Source organism: Orcinus orca, chromosome 10, assembly GCF_937001465.1.
Source record: "Orcinus orca chromosome 10, mOrcOrc1.1, whole genome shotgun sequence".
NCBI classification, from domain to species: domain Eukaryota; kingdom Metazoa; phylum Chordata; class Mammalia; order Artiodactyla; family Delphinidae; genus Orcinus; species Orcinus orca.
The window spans coordinates 64,892,227-64,905,561 of NC_064568.1; the positions used below are offsets into that span (position 1 = coordinate 64,892,227).

Consider the following 13,335-nt stretch of genomic DNA (forward strand, 5'->3'; position numbering starts at 1 on the left):
TCCTCTTCCTGTGAGTCTTTAAACAAATCTTTTCTAGATCCTTCTCTCCTCATCTGAAAATAGGGTGGGTGGGTGTGTGGTTGGTGTAGATGATGACTAACTCCAAAACTCCGGGGGCTAGGACACTGCTGTATGGATCCAAAGGCACAGCTATGGGACCTCTCTTCTCTATCATGAATCAATCACCTGGCAAGTGAAAATAAAATGAATCACCTATTAAATGATAATCAGCATACCACTTTGGATATGTGGTGATACAGGCTTGAAATGATCTCCTTTCTCTTTCAACCAACCCACAGTTTGCTTTAAGACCAACAAGAGCCTAACTTTGGTCCTTCAAAAGTTCATTCAAAAAAAGCAAACTACCTTAAAAAAAAAAACACAAGAAAACATTCTCAGATCCTCTACTGGGTGAGCCTGACACCTGCTGGCCTCCGTCTCCCCTGCAGTCACATTTCAGAAGGAGCATGTTTTTGCAAGATTCTAATACTACCTATGCAAATGTATCTGATCTAGAATGGCAGAGTTTTCTGGAAAGGATCCCATCGCGGCACTTATGCAAGAGAGTGGCTGTGAGCAAGACTCCAGTGTATTTCAGTGATCCATTTAGGGATTAGGATTAAGAAAATAACATGTCAATAAATAAACTAAATTTTAGTCACACATACACACACAGAGAATAATCTGAAAATTCTCAAAGAAAACTGTTCTAAATTTCCCCTCATCATTTATAAGAATCTGTAATCTGTTAGTGATACTTATGTGTTTATAGAAAATCAAAGTGACAGATAATATGAGAGAAAATGAGAAAGAAGCAAAGGGAAATAAAAGGAGAGAGAAAGATAGTAAGACAGAAACCTGGGAGTAGATGGAGAAAAAGAGGCAAAATGTAAAGAGGCAGCTCCAGGTACCAAGAGGCAAACACCGAAGTAGCCAGAGCTGGAGGAATCTTGAGTTAGGAAGCAAGAGGGTAGACCGTTCACTTTCCCCAAACAAAAACTGAACAATAAAGTAGAGAAAAGTGATCCAAGAACTTTTAAGCTGTTTGGTGACTAACACACCTCACTTAGCTGGCTGCTCTCTTAAGCTGCCAGCTTTATCTCTGTGACAGCCCATGGCGAGAATGTAAATTCTGGTCCCTCTACAAGGCAGTTAAATGTCCCCGGAAGTGAAGAACACATTTCCAAGGCAACACTGAATTCAAGAGTTTCATTTAAAAGGGGGCTTCTTATGCAAATCAAAACTGCAATGAGGTATCACCTCACACCAGTCAGAATGGCCATCATCAAAAAGTCTACAAAATACATTCAGTATCTTGTAATAAACTATAATGCAAAAGAATCTAAAAGGGAAAATATATATGTATAACTTAATCACTTCTCTGTATACCAAAAACTAACACAACATTGTAAATTAACTACAGTTCAATTAAAAAATGAACCATAAAATGCAAATATGATAGTATTATTTTTTTTAAGTCTACAAATAATAAATGCTGGAGAGGGTATGGAGAAAAGGAAACCCGCCGACACTGCTGGTAGGAACGTAAACTGATGCAGCCATCATGGAGGATAGTATGGAGGTTCCTTAAAAAACTAAAAACATAGTTACCATATGATCCAGCAATCCCACTCCTGAGCATATATCTGGAGAAAACTCTAATTCAAAAGGATGCATGATAAAGAAGATGTTGGCATAGAAATGAACTTATTTACAAAACAGAAACAGACTCACAGACATAGAAAACAAACATATGGTTACCAAAAGGGAAAAGGGGGGAGGGATAAACTAGGAGTTTGAGATTAACATATACACTCTACTTTATATAAAATAAACAACAATGTCCTACTGTACAGCACAGGAAACTATACTCAATATCTTATAATAACCTATAATGGAAATGAATCAGAAAAAGAATATATATATGTACATATATATATATATAACTGTACACTTGAAATCAACTACACTTCAATCAATCAATCAATCAATGGGGCCTTCTTAAGATGTCACTGAACACTTCGTTTCCTTATAATCAATTTCTAGCACTAAGATAATTAGTTCTGCTGGGAGGAGGGAATACAGGTGCAGCCAAGGTATTTATATTGGGATATAATAAAATATACACCAGAATTCATTGGGATATGCTTAATGCAATAATAAAATACACTTCCTACGCTATAATTTTTCTTATCTTTTGTTTGGGGTAGAAGTCAGAAGACCAGCGTTCTCATTCTAGCTCTGCCACTCACTAAAGGTCATTTAACCTCCCTGAGACTGTTTCTTTATCCATAAAATGGGGACACCAACAACCTAGTCTAGCCACCTTGGAGGATTATGAAGATCAAATGAAATGACATCTTTGAAAACACTGTGAAATTTTCTGAGCTGGACTTTAAAAATGTGGAATCAAGAAACATTCTCCCTGGATAAGTGAGACGTGAACAGCCTTGGAGAAGAGAAAGATGCCAAAGGAGGGCCATCCCAGCAGAGATGGCGTTCCAGAGGAACCCAACCCCATCCAAGTCTGGGTGAAAGCTCTCAGAAGCTATGGTAATGAGGCTTAGACACACCACTAGCAAATGGAAATATTAGACACAGATGAGTTTCTTCTCTGGCTCTCAATATTGATTCAAATAAATGCCCTACCCTTTCTCATTTGAACAAGATATTCTCTGCTTGGTTGCAAACTACCATGGAAGAAGAAAAATTGAATGTACCCTTCCATTCTGCAAACTACCATGGAAGAAGAAAAATTGAATGTACCCTTCCATTCTGCAAACTACCATGGAAGAAGAAAAATTGAATGTACCCTTCCATTCTGTCAGTTAGAAGTGGCCTTATAGGGGCTTCCAGAGATGAAACAAATGAAGTTACTCCCGTGAGTAGGTTCCGACCTTGGTATCACATGGGTCCTTAACCACCACATGGTTTTGTGTGCCTGTGACTCAGGCCACAGAGCAGGGATCCTGGATGGAGATGTATTTTTCCCAGGTCCTGGGCACCACTGTCTCTCAAGTGAATTTTGATTCCATGGAGATCGAAGGACACACAGAGGAGGCATGAATCAGAGGGTGATGTCACCCATTGAGGTTTTTCCACTTATTTGGGATAACTCGACTCCTACACGACTGAGCTAGTTCCTTGAAAATTTAGAACTTTGAGAACTGTCGAATTAGTTTTCACCTTAGAAATAACCTCATAATTGTGCCTAAAAAACAAGCTGGACAAGCAGACTCTGAGAAGTTCCTTCCAGAATGATGATATCGGTTTTTTGTTTCTATTTACATAGCTATGCAAAAGGTGGATCTACTTGTAAGTCTGTGAACCTCTGCAAAGGAGTCCAAGTAGAGAGCATGTACCCCAGGATAGGCAAGAAGAAAAGATCAGAGCTTCAATTTATATTTGTTTACCTCATCCTTTTTAAAAATCATAAGTTTGTATATGTTTTATGATGCGCATTATCGAATAATATCACAGTGCATTTAAATAATTTACAGATCCACACAATATATAAATAAAATTGTTCATTAATATCAGTGCCTTATCCCCCAAAATTCTGCAGAACACAGAAATACAATAAAGAATATTTAAAGAATATATTCTGTTTAATTTTGTCATATAGAAGATTACATGCTGCCTAGTAGGTTGGTTGATCCTTAAAGCTCAGTTCTGTCCCCAGTTTACAAGTGTTATAGACTAACAGTAAAATTCTAGAACTTTGATCCTAAGTGAGTTCAGTAAGACAGGGAAAATGCATTAATATCAATGGATCATGACTAGAAGCAGAGCTGGGTCTAGTGTCATTACAGACATCAACATGTAACACACATGTAACCTACAAACAAAGCCATGAAAATACTAATGTCACACACATGGTGTGATGTTTATATTTTTCAATAGAAGTCGTGTCACAGCATTGGAACCCCCAAGGCTAACCTGAAATTGAATGTTTCTTTAATTCAAAGTCTGGGAAGTTCAAGAACTTGATCTTCAAAATGGCACAATCAAGGCAAAACAAGTTAACCTGGTGATCACATCCTCATCAGAAAAGCTCATTTCCCTACGCTGACCTAATGTCATATCTGAGGAATCACAGACAGAAGGAGTGACAAAACATTGGCTTAAATACAGCACCAGGGAGCCCTCTCTCTCTGTTACATATATAACTTACCGTCATTACTTGATTCACTTTCCGGAATGAGGTGCCCTTCGGAGCTGAGTCATCAGCAGAATCAGGTCAGCCAAGATCTGAGACAGTTCCTTCCTGTGGGGCAAAAAGTAACTCATCACGTCCCTTTTATTACTTCTTGTTTTGAATTTTAAATTTTATCCACAGGACCCTCCATTCACCTCACTATGGCAGAATCTAATCCCCAGAGCCATGGAGATGGTGACTTTCTCCAGATTTAATGAAGACAACTGGCATGACCAACGCCCCCAAACCCCCACCCCACCCCCGCCCCACCAGGAATGACTCATTCAGTAAAGCACAGTGAGGAAGGTCATAAATTCAAATCCTCTGCTACTTCCAAGGACCAAAGCAGACAGAAAATGCATTCCAAAGGTGAATTGCCAAAGGTTGTCAAAATTGTGCTTCAGTTACTCGACAAGTTACTCGACAAGGACTTTTTTTTTTTTTTTTTCTTTTTTTTTTTTAACATCTTTATTGGGGTATAATTGCTTTACAATGGTGTGTTAGTTTCTGCTTTATAACAAAGTGAATCAGTCATACATAAACATATTCGACAAGGACTTTTAAAAAAGAAATTATTGTTACTTATCAACCTAACATTTTATTATTTATCCAGGTTTGTGACTGAGAGAAAATATAGACTTTGTCAGCCTTAGTAAGTCCTCAGCTTACTTTCTTCCCTAAATTCTGCTTCTTACTTTGATAAACTATGGCCACTCAAAATACCCCCACCATGACACTAGCAACTTACACAGCAATCTCACTCCTGGCCATATATCCAGAAAAGACGAAAACTCTAATCTGAAAAGATACATGCACCCCAATGTTCATAGCAGCACTATTCACAATAGCCAAGACATGGAAGCAACCTAAATGGCCATCAACAAAGGAATGGATAAAGAAGACGTGGCACATACATACAATGGAATATTACTCAGCCATAAACAAAAAGGAAATAATGCCATTTGCAGCAACATAGATGGACCTAGAGATTATCATACTAGGTGAAGTAAGTCAGACAGAGAAAGACAAATATCATATGATATCACTTATATGTGGAATCTTAAAAAATGGTACAAATGAACTTATTTACAAAACAGAAACAGACACACAGACATAGAAAACAAACTTACAGTTACCAAAGGGGAAAGAGGGTGGGGGAGGGATAAATTTGGAATTTGGGATTCACAAATACACACTACTATATATAAAGTAGATAACCAACAAGAACCTACTGTATAGCACAGGGAATTATATTCAATACCTTATAAGAACCTATAATGGAAAAGAGTCTGAAAAAGAACATATATATATATATATATATATATATATATATATCTGAATCACTTTGTGGTACACCTGAAATTAACACAATATTATAAATCAACTACACTTCAATTTTTAAAAAATAATAATAAAATAAAAGGAGAAAACTATCAACTTAATCAATCCATCCATCAAAACTCTAGTGGCAGCATGGACATTGAGGAAAGACAGGTGTCCCATGTGCTCGAGCATTCTTTTAAATTAGGGCTCTTTATATCATGTAGTCATGGCCGATCTGCTTTAAAATATTACCACATGAAGAATTTTTTTAAAGACTCAAGGCAACAAGTGCCTTTAGGGATCCTATAGGCATCATCTTCCTCTTGTCTTGGAAGTAGAAAATATTCAAAGCTGAGTAGACTTCTCAAGAAAGCCACAAACACCCAGGGTACTGACTTCCTAGGACTTAGTAAGAGACAGTCACCTAGCTCTGTTACCTCCAGCCCAGGTCCAGCACCATATACACACCTTGGCCCTTACCCCTGCCACACACTTCTCAGAAAACTTCCTGCCCAAGATCCTGGGCTTCAAATCCAGACTGTCTAGTTCCAAATCCTAGTCTTCACACCTGCTAGCTGTGTGACCTTGACAAGGTCTTTCACCTCTTGGTGTCTCAGTTTCCTCACTTCCTAAGAAGTATCTTATTGTGTTGGTTTAAAGATTGAGTTAGTAAGTATAAAGGATGCTCTGTACTCAATGATAATGCCTGGGGGTTGGAGGGTGGGGCGGGGGGTGGGGTGGGTGGATGGAATTGCCCAGGATGGGAGGCCATGGCTCAGCACGCTAGGAGGAGGTGGAAGAAGGTGGCTTCTTCTCCTCTTGAATGAAAGCAAGCCAGGGAGGCTTCAAGAGAATCCTTGGATAGAAACTTGGGGCCTCAGGAAGGAGAGCTGGTGCCTCTCCCAGTTGGCTGTCTACTGCCCTACTGCCCTAGACAGGAAAGAGTAACTTGGACAGAAATGGTAGATGGGGAGAGGCGAGTGGCCCATGTGTGGTTTGGCTAAACAGGGATGTTGGGTTTCCTGTGGGCCAAGTGCACACCATGGGAGGTAGCTGAACTTGAGCATCCTTGCTGTTTAGAGGGAGTATGCATGGAAGGCAACCTCCCTCTGTCTCTCTCTCTCTCTCTCTCTCTCTCTCTCTCTCTCTCTCTCTCACACACACACACACACACACACACACTGCTCCCAGACCCCAAAACACCAGCCTGGCCAGTGGGTGGAGGGAGGGGGAACTTTAGAATGGAAATGAGAATTTAAATTCTATTGAACTGAGGTTTTTAAATGCCCTAAAAATATCTGCAGAGTTAGTACAAGTGTCCGGAGAGTCATTACAAGGCAGCATATGAGGTTTGAGAGACCGTGGTTGGAGTCCACACCAAGAGGAAAAGAACCCTGTTCCCTGTTTGAATTGCAGTGAGTTCAGACTGATGAACAAACTAGTGTCAGCTACAAATTGGCACTTGCCATCTACCTCTACAAGGATTAAATCATGTGCTGCTGCAGCTGGTGACTCTCAACACCCCCTGAAAGGAGTTCAGGGTGGAGAGCAGAAAGGAGGCCCTCCGTGCTCTGGGAGAAACTGGCACAACAGGTCTTCAGATAGTTAGATATTTTCAGGAGCTGATTTTACGAGCCCAATTCTTGTATCTCCTCATATCTAGAAAAGCACTAAAATCCTTCATGGTGACGTCTGCTCCTCGTGACTGGCAGTAACCTGCACGAGACTAGCAGGAACCTTCTGTAAAAAAAATATGTGCTTGATAGCATGTACTCCTCCTTCACCAAGATCACATATATACTGACCTTCCCCCCTACCTCTTTTGGAGCATTCCTCAGAGCTATCTGAAATGCTGTCTCCCAGGCTGCAGTTCTCATTTTGCCCCAAATAAAACTTAACTCGCAACTCTCACATTGTGCCTTTTTTTTAAGTCAACACTGGTTAGAAGAGCATCATGGTCATCATGGAGGTTACTAACTCCTAAATCCAGTTTCCGCATCAATACCACACTGCACATGTCTTACCAAAAGAAAAAATTAATCTTGTACAAATGTAATTACCTGGAATTATCCTTCTCTAAATAATACACATGGGGTTTTGCCTACTTCATAATCCTTATTCTCTGAAATCTGATGTCACCTCCAAATCACAGGAGTGGGTCTCAAGTTGATCTCTCTGCAATTCAGCCCCTGCCTCTGCCACAGCTGAATGGACCAGCAGGGATCACATGACCAGCAGGGATCACATGACCAGCAGGATCACCTGACCAGTGAGGATCACATGTTCTCTGAAATCCAAAAGTCCATCATATTTTACAAAACAACGAAAACCTCCTTCTACAGAGTCAATTCTATGAAATCAGGGCAAGAATGAAATAGTATTGGTCTAAAAAGTCAGGAAAGTGTTCTCCTAAAAATTCCATAGTACTTGGTCTGCTGTTTTAACCCATTCATGATTCTGATATGTTAGATCAAGTCTGGCTTAAAATGGAAAACTATAAAGATCTCCAGGCAACCAAGTCTTGACCTTTTCTCATTTTAGTCTTTTAATTTTAGTACTTTAAGTGGATTGACATGTAACTACAAGGCCTATTTTAATACCCGTGTGTAGTAAAATGTTTTTTGTTTTCGATTTTTTTTTTTTGGTGTTACTTTCATCTTCATAAAGATAAAAATCATGAAATAGACCTGTGTTCTTCAAAGTGGCGTGAACACACCCTGGGGAGATGCACGCAACCCAAAAGCAATCCACCAGAGTGCAGGAAAGATATGTATGTCTAATGATGGACATAGTGTATTAGTGCAGTATTAGGTATATATATGTCTAAATAAATAGACACATATGTATCGGGTTCGCATGCTCAAAAATGATAGAGGTACTCTTGAAAAATTTAGGCCACTGAGACAGCCAAGAAATCTCCACTTTTCCTGACCTGCCGGCTTTTCAGTCCTAGAGCACAGTGCCATCTAGGGGTGCCTGAGGTAATACAGTCATGCTATTCGAGTAATTTTTCTAAGAAAAATAGTCTTGTCACTCAGATGGCAAGACAAACAAATAATAATGTTCTAAATAAGAGACACACAATTTTAACTATATCATGGGATGCTTTGAAAACAGTATTTCTATAGTTTCCTGCTGCTGCCCCGAGGCTTTTTCCTCTGTCCCCCTAAAGGTAGATGCTTTCCTAAAGCTGCCACGCTTTCTTCCCTGCCTCATGCATTCTTCTCTCTCTCCCTGGCCTACGTTCCTTCCCCCCTTGAATCTGTTTCTGATCGCACCAGCGAAAGGGCTGCACCCTCCTCTACGCTTCATACCTCTTTCCCTTAGAGCACTTGCCCTGGTGACTTCTGATGATTTGTTTCCTTGCCTGTCTCCCTAGTCTATTATCTTCTAAAGCAGCACTGTTCAGCAGAAAGATAATAGAAGACACAAATGTAAGTCACACTTAATAACTGTAAATGTTCTAGTAACCACATTTTAAAAAGTAAAATGAAACAGGTAAAGTTTATCTTAATAGATTATATTTAATGTATTCAAAAGATTATCATTTCAATATGTAATCAATATAAAAAATTACTAATGAGATATTTTCCACATATTAAGTCTTCAAAATCCAGGGTCTGTTTTACATTTATAGCACATGTCGATTTGAACTAGCTACATTTCAAGGACACAGTAGCTACATGTGTCTAGTGGGCTGTATTGAGCAGTGATTTCTAACGGCAGGGTCTGGTATCTCTTTACACTTAGTAAATGTTCAATAAATGCTTCGAAGATAAATAACTTTAAGCTGATAATGCTGCTAGATGTTCTCTGGGAAAATCTGTCCTTTTTGCATCATGCATTGGGTCTCTATAAATAGACACCACAAAAAATCTACAAACAAGCCTCTCTTACAGGAGAAAAGGAGTCTAGCAAATCTTATCAATCTCTCATTTTGTTCTAAAAACTCCTTTTAGAGGTAAGTTATGCACATGGATTTCAATGTGTTTAATAATCGTAAAATTAGCAATTGTCAGACTCTTAACGATGCACCTAGGTTTCTCCTTATAATATGCAATATATTGTTAATCACTTTTTACAAGTCTTCTCACCCTGCCAGCACAGCACACCTTTTAAAGGCAAAGACTGCCCTGTTGTGTGCGTTGCTATACACTCAGGGCCTATTTATGGCTGGCACACGGTAAGCATTCTAAGAAGATATTTGTTGATTTGGAAAATTTGAGAGCTTGGGTCCATGTGTGTTCCACTTTTCTCTGGATTTGTGAATTTCATCTATTTTTTTCCATTCATCTCGAAAACAAGGAGCTCCTCACTCTGTGCTAAGTGTTGGAGGCAGGGAGGGTTAGGAACACTGCTCCTTCCTTCAGTCTGAGCACAACCAATGCAAAATGTAATCCCTTCTCAGGACTCACCTTCGCAGACCACTCCCACATCCCTACTCAGAGCGAGGACTGGGCCTTACCCGTGCCCATAGCATTTCTGTCTGCCACTGTCTCCGGCAGCTCTTGTGAGCTTCCTACAGCCCAGGGAAGTGGGTAGGCCCTTCTTAGAGGCTCCAAGAAGTTAAATAATGCCCCCCCACCAAGGGTCAACATGTTAATAAATTGAACCCGTAGTAGAAGCCAAATATTCTGACACTTAAACCATGTTTCCACTATAATGGCTCCACCTCTGAAGTTTGAGAATGCATCTTCCAAGTCATCTAATCTGTAGCTTATTGTTGTCTTGTATTTAAAATGAACTTCTGCTTTTTCTTTTCTGTCATTTGTGTCTTACAGCATTAGTCCATGGGGATAAAAGTTACGGTGACCTCCTCCAGAACCCTGAGTGTGAAACCAGTGATACCAATACAAAATAAATGAGATTGGCGATCTGCAAAAATCATCTAGACACAGTGTTCAGAGCCGTCATGTGCTGATGTGCAGGCTGGGCACTGCACAACCGTGCAAAGTGCCAGTCGGGTGCACGGCTTGCAAACCACAACCGGCAGCCTTGCGGGTGGTTACCTCCCAGTTCCACAGGGAAAACAACCCCAGAAATCAAATCTAGGTCCGGCAGAGTGTAAACAAAGGTTGAATATTATCAAGGGTACTGAGACATCTGAGGAAGAGTGTGTGGCTGACAGGTGGGCCTCAGGCCTAGTCTGGCCTTCACACCCAGAGGGCAAATGCCTCCAGGGCAGGAACCAGGCCCAGGTTTGTTTAGGCCCAACTCTGTGCACAATAGGTCTAGTTCATGACCCAAAATAAACAATCATTTCTTTCTTTCAAAGTGTACGTGTGTCTCTAAGGGCTTTGCAAAAGGCAAATTTTATGCAGGTTAATAATAATCACAGGGCTTCCCTGGTGGCGCAGTGGTTGAGAGTCCGCCTGCCGATGCAGGGGACACGGGTTCATGCCCCGGTCCGGGAAGATCCCACATGCCGCGGAGCGGCTGGGCCCGTGCGCCATGGCCGCTGAGCCTGCGCGTCCGGAGCCTGTGCTCCGCAACGGGAGAGGCCGCAGCAGTGAGAGGCCCGCGTATCGCAAAATAATCATCATCATCATCATCATCATCACAAAGTAACTACAGGTCATTCTTTTCACTTATAAAGTCCTTGAAGAATACTAGAAAATGCTATTCAACACTAAGCTGGCACATAACTTGAGATCTATATCCGCTTTTTAAAAGTGAATGGCTCCTACTGTACAGCACAGGGAACTATATTCAATATCCCGTGACAAGCCACAATGGAAAAGAATATGGAAAAGAATACATATATGTACAACTGAATCACTTTGCTGTACAGAAGATATTAACATAACATTGTAAATCAACTATATTTCAATAAAATGTTTTAAAAATTTAAAAAAGATGTTTTTAAGTGAATGGCTCTTAAGAAAGATGGTTTTGCCTAAACTTACAAATAATTTAAAGTAATCTGAAAAGGCTTCTGAAGACATTTCATTCTAGGAAGAGGAAACAATCAAAAACCACTATTTGTGATGCAGCTTTAAGTAAGCCTGTGACACAATTCAGTGGGTTAAGTCATATCTTCTCTATCATCCCTCCAGCTGTTTGCCTCTTCCTGGTACACCAGGCATTTTGGTGGAATTTTTCTTGAGCAGTCTGTCAGCCAGGCCCCTGAGAGCACAGAAGAATTGTATCAAACCTTTCTACCCACAGATCACGCTTGGCTTCAAAAGAAGAAGAAGTAGAAAAAGAAGAAGAAGAAGAAAAAACAGTGGAAAAGAGTAATTGCGTTTTCAATGATAGACATTCAGCTGCAAGTTCTAGAGTCAAGGTGTTTGCTGACATGCAGGCCTTAGCCAAGTTCACTTTCCAGTCACTGCAAAGCACAGGGAGAGGTGTGCAGGCGGGTTAAGCCCTCATTACCCTTCAGACTTCAGGTGTCATTTGTGAAATGATCAGACTCCACTGAACCCAAGCCCCGAGGCCAGGACACTGGCTTACTCCTTGATTTTTTTACCTTTGGTCATGACTTAGTCAGATCTGATTTGGAGACTACCTTTTCAATTCATGAACACGAGCTAGATCATCTCAGGAATAAAAAACGTCTCCACAAACCATTCAACGGAAACATTTAACGTTTATGGAAGCACACAGCTTTCTGCTGGGCATTCTGGAGCGTGCATGTGAGTTGTGGCCCCCGCCTTCAAGGGGCATACAACTTAAATGGGAAGGCAACACACATACAAATGTGCACAAACAAGTGGTGCATAACAGCAGTGGAAGGCAATGCATACAGGGAGGCAGTGATGGGTAGATAAGAGGGCAGATTCTAAGCCACCGTTTGGATTCAGATCCTGGTTCTACCATCCTGTGACCTTGGGTAAGTTACTTCACCTGCCCATGTCTGTTTCCTCACCTGTTAAATGGAGGTGATAACTGGACTTACTCCACTCATTGTGTGATGAATAAATGAATTAAGAACAGCTTAGAACAGTGCTGGGTGCATAGTAGGGACTCAGCTCCACAGAAAGAAGCTATAATTTTATAATTAGGAACCAAATACATGGGATAGGAAGGGCTTTCAAAGTTCAAACAAGGGGAAAATTGCTGTGGGTTGGTTGGTTGATTAGAAAAGGTTTTACAAGGAAAATATTGCATCTGAAGTAAAACTGGAAGGGAAAATGTGAGCCAGAGGAAGAGGGGGATTCAGAGGAGTGGATATAGGACATCCTAGTTAGAGGGATGCTCTTTCATTGGAAAATAGGGGAAGATGAGGTTGAAGGATGGCTGGCCCATTGTGGGAGGGCCAGGCACCAGGACGAGCATGGTGGATTTTATCCTTTGGACAATAGGAAGCTCCTGAAGTTTCCTGAACAAGAGAATGATGGATAAGAGTAATGTCTTTATGAAGGTTAATTCTGCAGCGCTTGGAAGTGAGGCTTGGAGGGGAAGCCATCCATGAGATAACTGCAATAATTTAAGCGCAAAAGGGTAAGAAACAAAAAGAGTTAAGAGTCTGCACAGGGGACTTCCCTGGCGGTTCAGTGGTTAAGACTCAGCACTTCCACTGCAGGGGGGCTGGGTTCGATCCCTGGTCAGGGAACTAAGATCCTGCAAGCTGTGCAGTGCAGCCAAAAAAAAAGAGTCAGCACAGATGCTTTCATGCAAGAACTACCAACTGATGGAGGTTCCAGAACAGAGATGAGAGAAGGAGTTGGTTGACAGCATTAGTGACAAAAAGAACGATGATGCCAGTGACATAAACAGGTAAATCCAGAGAGTTGACCTTATTTTTCTTTTTTTTTTTTTTTTTTTTGAATTCAGAGGAGGAAACCAGAATTCCCTTCTAGACATAATGA

At 40.7% G+C, this 13,335-nt stretch overlaps 1 protein-coding gene across 3 annotated transcripts in view; it reads right to left on the minus strand.

Moving 5' to 3' along the window:
• Positions 1-13,335, minus strand: part of LRRC1 (leucine rich repeat containing 1) — a 172,036-nt gene that overhangs the window by 8,053 nt on the left and 150,648 nt on the right. For 2 of the 3 annotated variants that reach the window (XM_049716243.1, XM_049716242.1), the window contains exon 12: positions 4,175-4,267. In XM_049716243.1, the coding sequence (XP_049572200.1) occupies positions 4,189-4,267 (79 nt within the window). In that variant the 3' untranslated portion in view covers positions 4,175-4,188. Of the gene's footprint in view, positions 1-1,611; positions 1,659-4,174; positions 4,268-13,335 lie in introns of all 3 variants that reach the window. The other variant, XR_007479816.1, reaches the window with a different exon arrangement.